The following is a 16,197-nucleotide window of genomic DNA, read 5'->3' on the forward strand; positions in this document are numbered from 1 at the left end:
AACCTTTCCTTTACTTTTACATACACGGTAAGCCTTTTTTCTACAATTTTGGTTTACAAATATTTTAAATTCTACGGCTCCTGTTATTATTATTTTAGTATTTTTACGATAGCAATACTAAACGTATTGCTAATAGTAAAATTTAAAAAAATAATTGGCAACATTAGACTACTGCTGGCGTTATAGGGTGGGGAGCTGGATAATTAGAATTTTATTGTATTACAGTATTTATCCATAATTTAAGTGTCTTATCAAAATGCCCCGAACTTTTTGCCAATATTATACTCTTAGTATTTCATTCTCGTGAATAATTGTACAACAATTCGTAAATTGTCAATATTGACAAGCAGGTACGTATAACCCGATTAAGTAAAGAGGTTAATTCCTGTTAGTAACGGTAGTAGAAGACTATATTGTTTTAAAATTGTTCGTATAATACAGATCAATAGCTTGTGGATGTAATATTCATGTTATTTTGGAATTTGGGAAAATTTTGTCTGTTTCTTGTAGCTAGAAGATGTCGAAGCGCGCAGCCGACGACGGCGGCAATGGCAGCAGCCAGCCGCCGATCAAAAAGGTCCACTTCGAGCCCCATCTCATCGGTCCTGTATCCACCCTGGAGGAAATGGACATCAAAGTCCTTCAATTCCAGAATAAAAAACTAGCACAGGTAACAAAACCTTTCTCATGTAGGTACTTCGAAAGTGGAAACATTAAATATACATATTTAAACTACAAAATTTGTACTATTATACATTCTGCATTGACAATCAGCTGTTAGTTGTGTTACCTTAGAATTGCAGCTACCTACCTATATAATTAACTTCCAGCAAACTAATTGCATTCAAATAACCACAATGATACAAAACTTTCACTGTCTGAAGTCTTTATTGCCCAATAACATAATAATATCCAATTGTTAGTGTGATCCATTGTTTTCTATTTTCATGTACAACTGTTTTATTTCAATTGTGATAAATTATTCTGAAACACTCACTCATTCTATTTTGTAGTACATATTTCATGATTAAAGATTTGTTTTATAATAGAAAATCTTGAGTATAACCTCGGAATGATAAAAAAGTAGTATAACCTTGTGACTATGAACTTGTATGGTAATTGATAAGTATCTTGTTTCAACGCAAAACTGAGTTCATTGCCAACACTAATCTTTACCTTGCAAATAATAAATAACCATAATTGAGACTTTATGTGGAAATCAATACATAAAATATTTCAGTGGGTTCCAGAATGATGTGTAATATTATACCATCCACACTTATTACCTAGGGTACTTTGTGTCATATCTTCATAATAAAATATTCTCTACTGCATTTTCACCCATATTGTCTTATGAAAAAGGTAACTGATATTGCTGTTACTCTATAGAATACAATTCTTCTTTTGTTTTGATAAATTATCAATAACGCCTTTAGGCACAGTCCTATCTTCTGCGGTAACAGAGAGCAATAAAAACCAGTAGAGTCACCTGTAAACATCATCCGAATTATGTCATTTTGCATGTGTTATAACCTGCTGCAAGTAAATTATGATGGATGTAGCTTAACATTATAGGGTGTTAGTAATATTGTAACAAAAACTTTGAGGGATGATTCAGATCATATTTCTGAGTTGATATCATGTGGAATTTTCTATCTCAAAAGTATGGAAATAATTTAAACAAAAAAAATATGAATTTTCTGACAAGAAATTCCACTTGAGAAAATTCTTTATGGTACCATTAACATCCTGTATATTTTTCTTTGTAGAGGATTGAGCAGCGCCACCGTTGTGAAGCAGAGCTTCGTGCCAGGATTGAGCAGCTGGAGAAGAGGCAAACTCAGGATGATGCCGTGCTGTGTGTCGTTAATCGCTACTGGAACTTGCTCAATGAAGACATCAGAGTTTTACTGCAACGGTTTGACGCTGAAACTGCAGACGAGTCTGAGAACAAGAGTGAGTATTTGTTGAATGTTAGCAGTGAAGTTTATATAAACAATAACGTATTGCAGCTGCTTTTGTATAATTAGAAATTTCTGTTGAACTAATTAGAGATTAATGAATTAAAATACTGATGAGATTAATTTTAAACATTTATTTATTTTAGCCTTATATCAGAAATAGAACTTACATTTTAGAGTTTTTCCTTAATCTACGATAATCAAATCTGTGTATCTTTGGGCAAAGGCCTCCCCCATTTTTTTCTCCATTCTTCTTTGTTGTGCACTAATCTGGTCCAAGTCTTAGTGTTTAAAACATATCACATAAATTGGAAGTTTACGTTCTATAAATATCCTTTTAAAATGCAAACCCATTTAACTATTGTGTCTGTAAATCTCGGCCGCAAGAGGATATTTCAAGATAGATTGCATGAAGGAGGGGAACTAAAAAAATCAATTAACAATTTCTAAGAGTTTTTTTTATTTAATTTATTAGATATGAATATGTTAATCTGGAATAAATGTAACATGGAAAGTGAGAATAAAGTGTAACTTTTAGGAAATATATGTTTTATGGTATGTTAATCTTCAATGTAAGGTCTAAACAGTCTAACATTGAAAATCGATGTCTGAATTTCTGTTTTTAAAACCACAAAACATATTTTAGATGAGAACGAAGCAACAACGTCGTTCCTGATGCAGCTGTCGACATGGGACAAAGAGGAATTGGACGCTCAGTTGGCGAACCGCGTGCAGGTCAGCAAGCGAGCTGTTGCCAAGGTGCTGCAGGCCTTCGACCGCCTGCAGCAGCGCAACGACAAGATCTGGCGAGCTATCAAGGGCGACGGCGAAGGTATACTACATAAACATATGTACATAAACTCACGCCTATTTCCTACCGGGGTATACTATTATTCTTATAATAATAAGTTGAGTAGAAACTTGAAGTAGTTAAAGAAACAAGTATGTTACTTCTTCTAATTCTTTTATCCCCTGTTGGGACGTGGGGCTCAAATAACAGATTTCCACACCTCGCGATCTTTTGCAGCCTCTGTGGCTTGCTCCTATGATATGCCGAGAGTTTTTAACTCTGCATGGAGGTAACCACCTGGGGCCTGTTTAATAAAACTTACAATTGTAAATTACAATGACAATTTGATGTACATTGCGGAGTGTGTGTTCACGAATATTTTGCAGTTTCATATTAGCTACGCAATAAACATCAAATTGTCGGTGTAATTTACAATTGTAAGTTTTATTAAACAGGGCCCTGGGAAGCAATATTACGTAGCCAAATATGCTTTTATATGAATATTGGTTGTTTTTTCTCACAACGTCTAGGGCTGTGTGCCGAAAATTTTCTTACAGCAACTTTACCTCGGCTATACAGATTGTGAAAAGCTGCAGCAGGCTTAGTCGGAGGAGTCGTTTGATAAAAAATATATTTCAAAGTTAGCCTTTGAATCGTCAATGAATAAATCTGCCAAGACGAGCAAAGCGAAGCGCAAGGGCAGGCACTACCTACCTTTTCTCGAAACTTTTCGCCGATTTTTTGAACCCTCATAACTCAAGTTTGGATTATAGTAGATAAACTAAACTCTCAGGATATGTTGCCAGCAGTGGACTTATTAAACCTATAAAGTTTCAAGTGCATAGCCACATATTATGCCTAACGTGTAGAGTTTGTGAACTTATAGTTTGTATAATTAGGACGTGTAGAGTTAGAAACTTGGCACTACATGAGATCTGATGACTTTTTGACATTGTGATCGATATGATATCGTCTTGGCAACATTTTTACATGAAAATGTTTTTGTTGGAGTTTGAGTTTGAATTTTGACATCAAACCAATGTTACTTAGAAGGCGCACCGGCCCCGGCTCTGGACGAAGTGGTCCGCGCAACCAACGAGGAGGTGACAGCAGAGAACCGTAGACTGCAGGCTCTGTGCACCACGCTGCACGAGAGCCACCACGCCATGACCTTGCGGGTCGCGCAGCTGCAGGACGCCGTCAACAGCCGCGACACAGAGAACGCTGAGTTGAAGAACCAGATTGACGATCTCCAGTATGAGCTGTTAAAGGTAATTATGGCCATCTAATAAAGCCTCTAAATAACATAAGTTCACAACTACATCCCAATCGGGGTAGTCAGAGGTACATCTATGGCAAGATCGACTAAATACCCACGCCTCACCAAGCTTTCGATTAGACAAACTTAAGGTGGTGGGCCGTATCGCAGTCTATTATGTCTCTAAATATATAAATAATGAGTTATAAGTTTTAGATTGAAAAAGCTAAGTTTTTAAAGAAAGTATAAATAAGGCTTTCAGAATATCAAATATTTTTTTATATGATGGAAATACGTGCCCCACTCGAAAATATATTCTGATTTTAAATAATATAAAAAATAGACCTGTTCCTACAGATTAAATTAAAGTTGATTTGACTACTTTAGTGACTCCACATACATATTCAACAGGGCCTATGGTGTTAAATGTGTATTGTATTTGTTCTGTATTTGTGCAATACAGTAAAATTTAATTGATTGATTTGGTAAAACACTTTTCTTAACCCAGGTGCGATCTCGCAATGACAAGCTTGAGAATCACTTAGCGGAAGCCATAGAGAAGTTGAAGAGCTACCACCAATCCGGTGCCACCACGTCCGCGGTGCCGGTGGGCGCCGCGCCTGCGCACTCGGGCGCCGCCGCCGCCAAGCTGGAGGATATAGCAGCTGAACTGGAAGAGCAGAGGGAACTGGCCAACAACAGATTGGCCGAGCTCGATAGACTGCACCGGCAGCATCGTGATACTCTGAAGGAGGTCGAGAAACTTAAAATGGATGTGAGTAGACTAGTCTTACAGGCTGATCCCGTGTCACATATCATATTGTTACCATATTGTTGTTGTTTGTTGTGTTGTGTTGTATTGTTATCTTATTGTTGTGTTGTTGTTCATATTGTTACTCGCATATCTATCTACATAAATAAATAAAATAAAAATAGCCTTATTCACCGACATTATTACATAGTTTTACTTTATTACTTAATTATCTAGTATGTTTATTTATATGTCGGTCTGTCCTAGGACATAGGCCTCCTTATTGCGCCACACCTGTCTGTCGCCTGTTGACCTTCTCCAACCTTGTGGTAGATCGTGTTCCCACCTTTTGTTTGGTCTCTCTTTTCGCCTTTTACCATCTCTGGGGTATCATTCTGTGGTTTCTTTAGTCCACTTCTTTATTCTAGACCTCATCATGTGTCCTGTCCAACGCCATTTGAGTCTCCTTATTGTTTTCGTCACATCTGCGACTTTTGTTACGTTATCTATCTACATACTTATATGTATAAATGAATACCTGTTCCCTTTGGTCACACTATAACTTGAGAACGACATTTCGGGTATAAGTTTACGCGGTTATTATCATAATTAAAACACATAATAACGGGTTCTTACCGCGTTTAAATGGGGATATGAGACTTCCGATATTTCGACACTGTTGCAAGTGTGCAGTGTTGGTGTGTGTGTTGCTGTTGTGTGTGCTGTGTAATATCGGGAGTCTCATATCCCCATTTAAACGCGGTAAGAACCCGTTATTATGTGCTTTAATTATGACATTTCGGGTTTCATACGGTTTTCTTAAGATTTCTATTACTATGTAGAAAATTGCGTAGAAAAAAACATAACGGAATTCAACACGCGCGGGAAACTATTTGATAATATGTCTGACACCATTTCAACTCTTCCAGATCCGTCAGCTTCCAGAATCAGTGATTGTGGAGACTACAGAGTACAAGTGTCTTCAGAGCCAGTTCTCCGTGCTGTACAACGAGTCCATGCAGATGAAGACCGCTCTAGACGAGACCAGGATGCAGCTGCAGAACGCTAAAAACTTGCACATGAGGCAGATTGAGATGATGGAGGTATATCTTTTATAGCACCCACTGCTCAGGCCATGACTCTACCCAACGCCTTGATTACTCAATAACCAGATTTAGACACATTCTTTACTAGTCATGCGTTATTTGTCTACCTAGCTTTAAGTTTTTTAGAAAACTGACTCCCTCCCTTACTCCTTAACGATTTACGGCTATTTAGACTAAAGCTCACTTTCGTTAAGGAGTCTCATACCCGGCGGAATAGATACGAATTGGTGCGAGATAGTATAGAATTGAAAATAATTAAAAAAAAACGAAAAGTCATGAATTTGCGACAGGAACTCATGGTGTGAATCATCTCCTTTAGTATTCTTTACGATGTCACTAACACCCTGTACATACGTTATATTATTGTTAATTCTATGACTTTACCAAACTATTACAATACCAAATCACTTTCAGAGCGAAGAACTGGCCAGGCAAAAGGCGTTACGTGCAGAAATGATCCAACTTGAAGACGTACTGGGCCAACTTCGTAAGGAATACGAGATGCTCCGTATAGAGTTCGAACAGAACCTAGCGGCTAATGAACAGACTGGACCCATCAACAGGGAGATGAGACACCTCATCACGTCTTTGCAGAACCACAACCAGCAGCTGAAGGGGGAAGTGCACCGGTACAAACGCAAATATAAGGATTCCAGCCAGGAACTAAATAAGGTTAGAACTAAACCTTAGTCATGCTGGGTACGGTCACGATCATTAATATGTATACACTTTGGTACCATGTCACATTAACTTTTTTGACAAATTGAACTGTAAGTCTCACTAAATGTCAAATATGTTAGTGCGACAGAGTCCTAAAGTGGTACATTATATTGCTCATGACTGTACAAGTAAACAAGAATTTTTAAACAACTTCATACCCCCTCCGGTTGATTGAGGGGAGGCCTGTGCCCAGCAGTGGGACGTATATAGGCTGTTTATGTATGTATGTATACTTATATATGCACTGCCTCCTTGACGTGCAATAGGAAAATCGAATTAAGATTATAATAATGGTGCCCCGCCTCTGTATGAGCCCAGCGCATCTACCCACAGGCGCGGTTAAGCGCGAAATTTTCACTCCTCACGTCTCCGCAGGTCCGCAAAGAGCTAGAAGAAGCAGGCGCCCGTACCAGCGCCCCTAGCGGCTCCGAGCCTGAGGAGAAGCCTCTGGCGGTGAAGAAGGAAGAACCCGAGCCGGAGGGCGAGGAGGCGCCGCCCGCCGACAAGCCGCTCAGCAAGGACCACAGCCGCGCCAAGCTGCAGGAGCAGGACCAGCTCATCAAGGACCTCAAGCAACAGCTCAAGTATGTACTAGCTGGTAACTCACCTTTAGACGCCCAAACAGGCCACATTCATCTCAAAAGACAATATTACCATTTGACATTTTCGCATATAACTCCGCAATATCAACAAATGTCAAATAGCAATATTGCTTTTTTAGATGATTCAGTGTGGCCTTTTTAATCCCTCATCACAGTGTGAGTCACCCTTTATTTCCTACAGGACCAGTTGAGAACCACCAGAAGGCGTTTGCAGCCATACGTGGTATATTGCAGTCCTAAAGCAGATAAGATGAACCCTATCGGAACTGGTTCTGTTGTTTCTCTTAGTTGATCTTGCAATGGATGTTTCTCTGGCTAGTCTAATTGGGAATATGGGTATGACCTTTATTACACGTAACTGGTTACCTACTAGTGTAAAGCGGCAATAGACTCGCCCTCTATTACAAGGGTCTTAAGCTTAATAAATTTAAAAATATCGGACTATTTCTAATCCTTAGGGACCCCATAACCCATGCTGACATAAAAAAAATAAATTCTTCGATAAAAATTCTCTGACCTATAAAGGTGTAGGTGCTGACACAGCGCTAGCGCACAGCTAGCAGAGGCTGCCCCTCCCTCGGCAGTCTCTACGGTCCGGGCAACGGAGAAACACGCCTCCTAATTGGCTTTTCTGATGGAACGCGCGATCTATATTTGGAAATTTGTATCAGTGTTAGTTTTACTTAAATTTATTTATTGGTGTTTATTAAAAAGACAACTATACTGGTTCAGTGATTTCATTTATGAACTCTAACTTACACTACTGACATGTAGACACTCCCTTAGGAACAACACCCCCTAAGGCCACTCGATTTACACGTAGCTGGCGAGGAGTAGGAGTATATACTATACAACTCCGCCTACCCCTTCGGGATATAGGCGTGATGCTTTTTATTTTTGTGTAGTATTAACTAAGGCGTTTATTGCAGGAAAGCAGTGAATGAACAGAAGGAGTTGAAATTATTACTGGACATGTACAAGGGAGTGAGCAAGGAACAGCGAGACAAGGTGCAGCTGATGGCGGCCGAGAGGAAGGCCCGGCAGGAGCTTGAGGACCACCGGCAGAAGGCTAAGATGGCACAGGTGACTACCTACTAGTATTTGTGGTCCAGTGGTTGAGCGTTGGGCTCACGATCCGGAGGCCCTGGGTTTCGAATCCTGGTGGGGACATATCACTAAAATTACTTTGTGATCCCTAGTTTGGTTAGGACATTATACAAGCTAATCACCTGATTGTCCGAAAGTCAGATGATCCGTGCTTCGGATGGCACGTTAAGCCGTTGGTCCCGGTTACTAATTACTGATGTAAGTGAGTAATCTTTACATGACCCATGTTAGGGGCCTTTGGCGGCTCAATACCCTGACACCAGGGTTGATGAGGTTGGTATTCCACCTCACAACCAACACGATAAGAAGTATTTGTGGTATATTAAGTGCAACCAGCATGTTAACCTATTGTTTTGTAAGAAACTGCACCTGATATTACATGTGTTTGAATTATTATTGAGTAAATATTACCAAAGTAACTATTTAGTAGCCGGGTAGGTTCACATGGTTTCAAAAAATCTGATGCTTTGAAAAAGCCACCAAAATTCTTCTTTATTTGCAACTAAGTGAAGATAAACAAGCGATGAACATGTGTTTACTTTGCCGCCTTATACAAAACGACGACTAAAGATAATACTTACTAAAATAATACACACATATCGTCGCATATGACGGATATGATGGTTAGGTTAGGTTAGGAAGTGTTTGGTAACCAAGCAAAATTGAATCAAATTATCAAATATTTAAATTTAACTTTATTCACCGCTTGTTTATTTCATATCGGTAAGGCAGTTATGATATAACTCAATATTTCCATACAGGAAAGCAAAAGGGAGCGTCGGTTAGCAGACGAAGACGCCTTGCGGAAGATCAAGCAGTTAGAGGAACAAAAATATGAGCTGCAGAAACAGCTGTCGTGCGCGCGGCCCAACGCGGACCCGCTGCATGCTTTCTCCAGACCATTCGCCGGGTCGCAGGTCAGTCATAGCATAGCTGGAAGCTGCTTAAACTAACCAAAGTGCAAAAATAATCCTCCCTGATTGACTACAACATAACATGCAAGGTGTAGGTAGAAGTGTAGAAGAAGTAAGTAGATATATATGTACACACTTTGGTACCACGTCACATTAACTTTTAAGACAAATTATTAAAAACAAAACATGAAAAAAAGAATAAAAAGCTTTAAATAAAAAATGTCCTCCAGCTCACCACATCGAACAAACACAGATCTAAAACTAATGAAAAACATTAATAAAGAAAATGTTTTTCATTAGTTTTAGATCTGTCTTTATTTAGTAATCACAATTTTTATAATTTATCTTGAACCTAGTACACAACCCAATTACCTAAGTAAAGCCATTTCTAACAAACTTTCACCACCAACAGGAGGAAGAAGCGTTGCTGAACGAGATGGAAGTAACGGGGCAAGCGTTCGAAGACATGCAGGAGCAGAACTCGCGGCTGATCCAGCAGCTGAGGGAGAAAGACGACGCCAACTTCAAGCTCATGTCCGAGCGCATCAAGGCCAACTCGCTGCACAAACTGCTCAGAGAAGAGAAGCAGTTGCTGCAAGAACAGGTAGCTAGAAAGATGTTTGGCAAAATATCTACCAGTTTCAGGACCGGAAACGGTGAAAGGGGGATTGATGATGATCATCATCATCATTATCAGCCGTACGACGCCCAATGCTGGGCATAGGCCACCCCCAAGGATCTCCACGACGATCGGTCCTGCGCTGCCCGCATCCAGCGGCTTCCCCCGACCTTCGGACACTTAGCGAGGAGAACCGATGGCCGTCGGGGCGGAAAGGTTCTCGAATGGCGACCACGTTTCGGACGACGCTCAGTAGGTAGGCCCGCTACAAGGTGGACCGACGATCTGGTGTTGATGATTCTGCAGTTTAATTTGTTGTGTACTTTTTAAATTATTTTGTTTACAGAATTTGTGCCCGGTTAAAGGAAATAGGCTCGCCTCCTATTACATGGGACTGAAACAAAGCTGGCGAGGAGTGAGTGTATATGCTATACTCCTCTGACTACCTCTTCGTGTATACAGACGTGATACTCTCTTATGTTCAGCTTTACGGGAACTTGACGATTTTACCAGATCGTTTGTATGTCCCGTTCATCTCTCCACCCTTAGGGTTTTTCGGCAAATTGATATCAATCTGGTAGGCTTCAATGGTCACGCCATCTTTCCAAGATGAAGGGGAGGCCTTTACCCAGCAATAAGACAATAGTGCCTATTCTGGTGGACACAAACTTTTAGTTGATAGCTCTTAAACTAAGCTCAAGAAAGAGACAGAGTTAGCTTTAGTCCTGTCAATAAATATTAAGTTGGCGGTTGCTGGAAACGACACCATTATCGGTTAAAATACGAGTATTTAATTACTAACAACCTTCCAATCCAGATACCTGGAATTATCTACGTTCTCTACTGATACGTGGGCCCAGTATTAAGTCACATTCATAATATATGACGATAATTCATCACGACTTGTCCTGTACAGGTGTTAACCCGCGACCAGCAAATCGAGTCAATGGGCGCTGTGGCTCGGCGGCTTGAAGAGAAGGAGCGGTTACTTCAAGCCACGCTGTCGGCCGTCGAGAAGGAGTTGCTGCTACGCCAGCAAGCCATGGAGATGCACAAGCGCAAGGCAATCGAGTCCGCGCAGTCTGCCGCTGATCTCAAGTTACATCTTGGTTCGTGTCATATTAATGATGATGTCCTCTCACTTTATGAGACTGTCCTTTGTTAGGCCTTTACAGGCTTGAATCACCTGATTGTCTGAAAAAAAAAGATGATTCCGTGCTTCGGAGGGCACGTTAAGCCGTTGGTCCCGGCTATTAGCCGTAATAACACCACCACCAACCCCCCAGTGTAGCAGCGGTGTGGAGTATGCCCCATGCCCCGTCCGGTTGATTGAGGGGAGGCCTGTGCTCGGCAGTGGGACGTATAATAGGCTGTTTATGTTATGTTTCTGTCCTCTTCATAGTGACTCCTGTAATTCTCTTAGTCCGTGTAGGCTCAGATCGGAATTTCGATTTGAAGATGCGGTTACACAAGGAGCAATAGAGTTGTTTTGCTGAGTTTTCCAGACACGACGCTTCACATCTCTAGGTCTTCCAAACGTGTGCGCACGGTAGAACGCTACTCCGTCCCTTTATGTTCAAACTTCTCCCAATGTATACAGATTATGCCACAAACAGTAACGTGACGCGTGATATTAAGTATAGTATACAGGGTGTTAGTGACATCGTAACGAAAACTTTGAGGGATGATTCTGACCTGATTCTGAGTTGACATCAAGTGGAATTTTCCGTCGCAAAAGTATGGAACTGAAAATACAAATATGGAGTGACGGAAACTGACTGATATTATTTATGGCCCTTGTTTTTCCGGATGTGCAATTTTTAATAATTAAACCATGTACAATATTTTTTTCTTTATAGAGAAATACCACGCGCAAATGAAAGAAGCGCAACAGGTAGTCGCTGAAAAGACGAGCGCTTTAGAAGCCGAAGCGTACAAGACAAAGAGACTCCACGAGGAGTTGGCCATACTGCGGCGCAAGGCCGAGCGCATGAAGAAGATGGAACAAGCTGGCAGCAGCATGGACGAGGTGCTGCTGGAAGAGATACGCGAGTACAAGGAGACCCTCACGTGTCCCTCTTGCAAGGTAATCTAATAAATAAACTCATGCATATTTCCCACTGGGGTAAGCAAGTTAATCCTAAACCTAAAAAAGTACGCTTCTGTGACTGGGGAGCAAACGGAACATGTTCAGCTGCTTGTCTGCCCGGGCATGTCGTAACAACCTGCAGAAGGACTGTCCTTTCTAACTTAATCAACCACTATAAGCGATCATAGCCCCTTCCCACCATAAGGTTCATCATATCCAGCTTACGACATCGTATCAACAGTGGCTGCAAGTTGTCTTTGATTACTTGTGGCTCTGCCCACCCCATTAGGGATTACGGGCGTGAGTTTATGTATGTATGTATGTATAAGCGATCATCTATCACCATAACTTTAACCACACCTATCATAGGATTCATATCAAGCCTAGCTGCGACGTGTGTGGCATTAAAAAAACTAGACTTTGTTGTCACAGAATTGACATTTACCAAGACTTTTTGTTTACAGGTGAAACGCAAAGACGCAGTGTTAACGAAGTGCTTCCACGTGTTCTGCTGGGACTGCCTGCGCACGCGCTACGAGACTCGCCAGCGCAAGTGCCCCAAGTGCAACGCAGCGTTCGGCGCCAACGACTACCACCGGCTCTACCTCTCCACCTAAACGATCAACATCTACGTTTAGGTTAAGCTTAGGTAGAACCGCGGCGGGGCAAGCCCTCCTGCGCAGAAACACGGATATACGGACCCCCCGCTATACGCCATTGGCTGATTTACATGAAAATGGCGCAATATCCACTCCATATACGTTTATCTTAGGAGAATAATCTACTTCCAATCATTTCGGAATTGCGTCGTTCAAAATGTTCTGCCAATGAACAACGGTATATAACGTAGCAGGCATAATAGAAGGGTGGGAATTAACATAGAATATGAATTTGGGCCCGTGAAGGAGATAGGAGATTATAATTCGCATGAAATGCCGAATTTCGTAAGCGAAAGATTGAAGAACACAATTATTAAGTTATAGAGTATTTATGTAACGATCACGTTGATGCATCATCGAGGACCACACATGGCAACAGATCTGGAGTTAATGCGAAGAAGCGTTATAAATAGTTGAATCAATTGTCACCGGATATAGCTGACTGGAAATGGAAATCGGATAGATTGTAAATATTATAATTAGTTTATTCTTCCCGCGGCTTATAATCTGGGGGCCGATGTCGCTCTCTGTATTTCGCCTTCAACAAACACTCCATAATTGTCAAATAGTTCAATTTAAAGTTATATTCCAGTTAGAGAAATCTGTTTAACTAGTATAATTCAGATTGTTCTGTCGTGTTAGTATTGTTACATGTTTTATTGTGTACGGCATCTCGCATACTTGCTTGTTAGGCCTTTATTCTGAAATCTAAATGGTATGCGATGTGTTTGTATAACATTGAAAAATGTGAACATAACGACAAAGGGTTGTGAATCGCGAGTTATCTTGGTACCGAGGGAGGTGAGAGTTTGACCTGGAAAGTAAGTTAACTATATGAGTTGCTGAAAAATACTAGACTTATTTGTAATTGTCCAATAATGATGTAGAAGTTTATAGATTTTCAAAATATATTGATGTTCTGTACTATCTGTACATGTTCCATGACTCCATGCACGATGCACTCTCGGTGAAAACTTTAATGTACATTATGTGATCTTGCAAACACAGAAACGCGACGAAACTTATATATTTTATGGAATTAGTAGACTCTAGTTAGTTTTGAGTTATAACAAGATTCTTTCAAAAAGAATCTTTTAAAAATAATTATGAATCATTTTTACTATAAAGTATTTGGAAGCTGTTGATTGTTCATTCCTTATTTTGCAATGAGATAGCTTTCCGTGACCTATGACACATGAATTGATGACACATTAGGTTGTTAAATTGAAATGCATTTCGCAACCTGTATACCGGTTACATTTTATTAATGTTTGTATATTTAAGGATATCATGAAATCGAACAAGTGGACGTAGTGTATCTGTATTCAAAATATTTAATTATTTTAGTGAGAGAGATGATGCGTGGCTGAGGGGTGTGAGCAGAGTTCTGTCGGATTGCCGTAGATAGTGAAATAAAATAGCTAACATAACAGCGCACTGACTGATATATTTATACTTTTAGGTTTAATACTTCCGCATCGGGTATACTGTTCCTGTCCAATATATTGTATGACATTGGCTTGAGGTTATTCTGAAACTAGCTTCTCTGAGGTACATTTTGTCTCATTGATATAACCAAATCTCAGCTTTCTTAATGCATATTAAATTAATATTTCGATTCCCATATATGACGCATTATAGGCGAAGGGACCTATCCTGTAGTTTATACAAGTGGCTACAAGTTTGTATTACGACTTGTAGTTCTGTTTGGCCCTGAAAAGAATAATGGCGTGTAGGTACGTACATTTTTCAATTATTAATAAATTGTTTGTGAAAAGTAATGTTCAAAAAACATGTTGATTTAAACTTGTACCTACTCTTATGTGGTGTAGAATATTCAAAACCAGTTATTGTAATGTGTATCGATTCATAGAAATTTCAATGTCAGGAAAGCTGAGAAACCGTACTTACAATTAAATGACTACTACCATGGAAATGTGTAACAATTGAAGTAACACTATTTTAAGGGAATATGTCAAATAAATGTCTCAAATAAAGCTTTCTTATTTTATTTGGTTAAATCTTTATATAATCAATCTTTACACAATCAAGTCCTGCAAGGTTAACATGCGATAAATTTTGTCGAAATCGATAAATTTGTCATTTTCCGATTAACGTTTATCATGTCGAGAAACCGATGTAGATAGATAGATAAAATACTTTATTGAGCACAATGGACACAAAATACAGAGATAAGGACAACATATACAGAAAAGCACAACAGGCGGCCTTATTGCTCATGTAGCAATTTTGTAAAAGAAAATTGTATTTGGCAACATGCATACTGTGACTAGTATGGACTTATAACGTAGAGTGCTACGTTAGGGTACATCCACAATTTATCACGTGGTATTTTGACAGATCGACATGACTTTTTCGGTTGACGTGTTAGCACCAGTCCATAAAACATAATTATATCGAGAATTGATATAGTGACTGTGACAAAATGTTGCGCACGTGAACATGGTAGGGTGTAGTCGTTATAGTTTTACATCAATCTTAGGGATAACAAAAAACGAAATTAAAAAATACAAGTACTTTAATTCTTAATATTTTATTTACATAATATTTACATCACATGATTTGAAAATTCACAAAAATTTAACGTTTATGATATAATTATGTACTTGTGAACTTGTATACGTATTTAGTTGATCGGACGAAGCACCCGCAAGCAATGTGTGAGCCTTTGTACTATTTACGACTAAGCAGTTTAAAAGAATTAGCTGACACAAGTAGCTCGAAAATTTGGTTTTACTTTCTTGATTACAATACAAACATACCACTTACATTCCCCAAATGCCAAATTCAACATCCTAACAATATTCAACATAAATACAACATCAGTCTCATGATTTAATCGTGTCTAAGCTTTCGAATGATTATGAACAATATAACAGCAATAGTAACGGCCCGGTTACCTAAATTTAAATCTAATTAAAAAGGCAACCGATACCTGTTCGTCGGAAATAATTACAATATAGAATAATTCATTAATTATTATATAATTTTATTAATTCATTTTTTTATTTCATGATAATTTTGTCAGCATCGGTAAATATTATTTTTAATTTACATAAATCTGGGTAAACAAAATATTGACATTATTGACTAGAATACAATAAATATTTTGATTAGAATGTACCATCCATTTATTATATACAAAATGTCCTGATTAGTATCTGCGTATTGTGATGTAAACTATGTAAATGATTAGAAATACCTTATAGTAAATCCAAAAAATCAGCAGAGAATTGATTATCCACAAGCCGAGACCTGCACTAGTACTAATGGCACTTAAATTTATCTTAAAAAGAATATTATTATCCGTCTCCTTGTCCACTTTAATGCCACATAAATCAGTCAGACCCCTTTTATTTAAAGTTTCTAATGATATGAAAAGACGTTCATATTTTAAATGCGGCTAGGAATGAAACCGGTTTACAAAATCAAACTCCATTTTCTTACGTTAATTATTATCTTATAAATTCAAGAATACAATTTTGTGCGGCACACGCACATCGAGATCACTCAGTTAAACAATTTCAATTTGTAGTCGAATCCATTCGACATCGCAACTAGGCACTTATCAATACGATAATACTATCTATTCATCTCTGT

The 16,197-nt window shown here is 39.1% G+C and overlaps 1 protein-coding gene across 1 annotated transcript; it reads left to right on the top strand.

Annotated features, from left to right (window-relative positions):
* Positions 1–150: 150 nt before the first annotated feature.
* LOC126367757 (E3 ubiquitin-protein ligase Bre1) lies at positions 151–14,573 on the top strand. The gene is made up of 15 exons (XM_050011481.1): positions 151–350; positions 511–670; positions 1,770–1,956; positions 2,608–2,793; positions 3,802–4,022; positions 4,518–4,784; positions 5,690–5,863; positions 6,281–6,538; positions 6,962–7,170; positions 8,118–8,271; positions 9,057–9,212; positions 9,622–9,813; positions 10,745–10,937; positions 11,688–11,914; positions 12,382–14,573. Exons 2-15 carry the CDS (start codon positions 518–520, stop codon positions 12,532–12,534), a joined length of 2,730 nt encoding a protein of 909 aa, XP_049867438.1. The 5' UTR covers positions 151–350; positions 511–517; the 3' UTR covers positions 12,535–14,573.
* Positions 14,574–16,197: the final 1,624 nt, after the last annotated feature.

This window comes from Pectinophora gossypiella, chromosome 6, assembly GCF_024362695.1.
Source record: "Pectinophora gossypiella chromosome 6, ilPecGoss1.1, whole genome shotgun sequence".
Classification (NCBI taxonomy): Eukaryota; Metazoa; Arthropoda; class Insecta; order Lepidoptera; family Gelechiidae; genus Pectinophora; species Pectinophora gossypiella.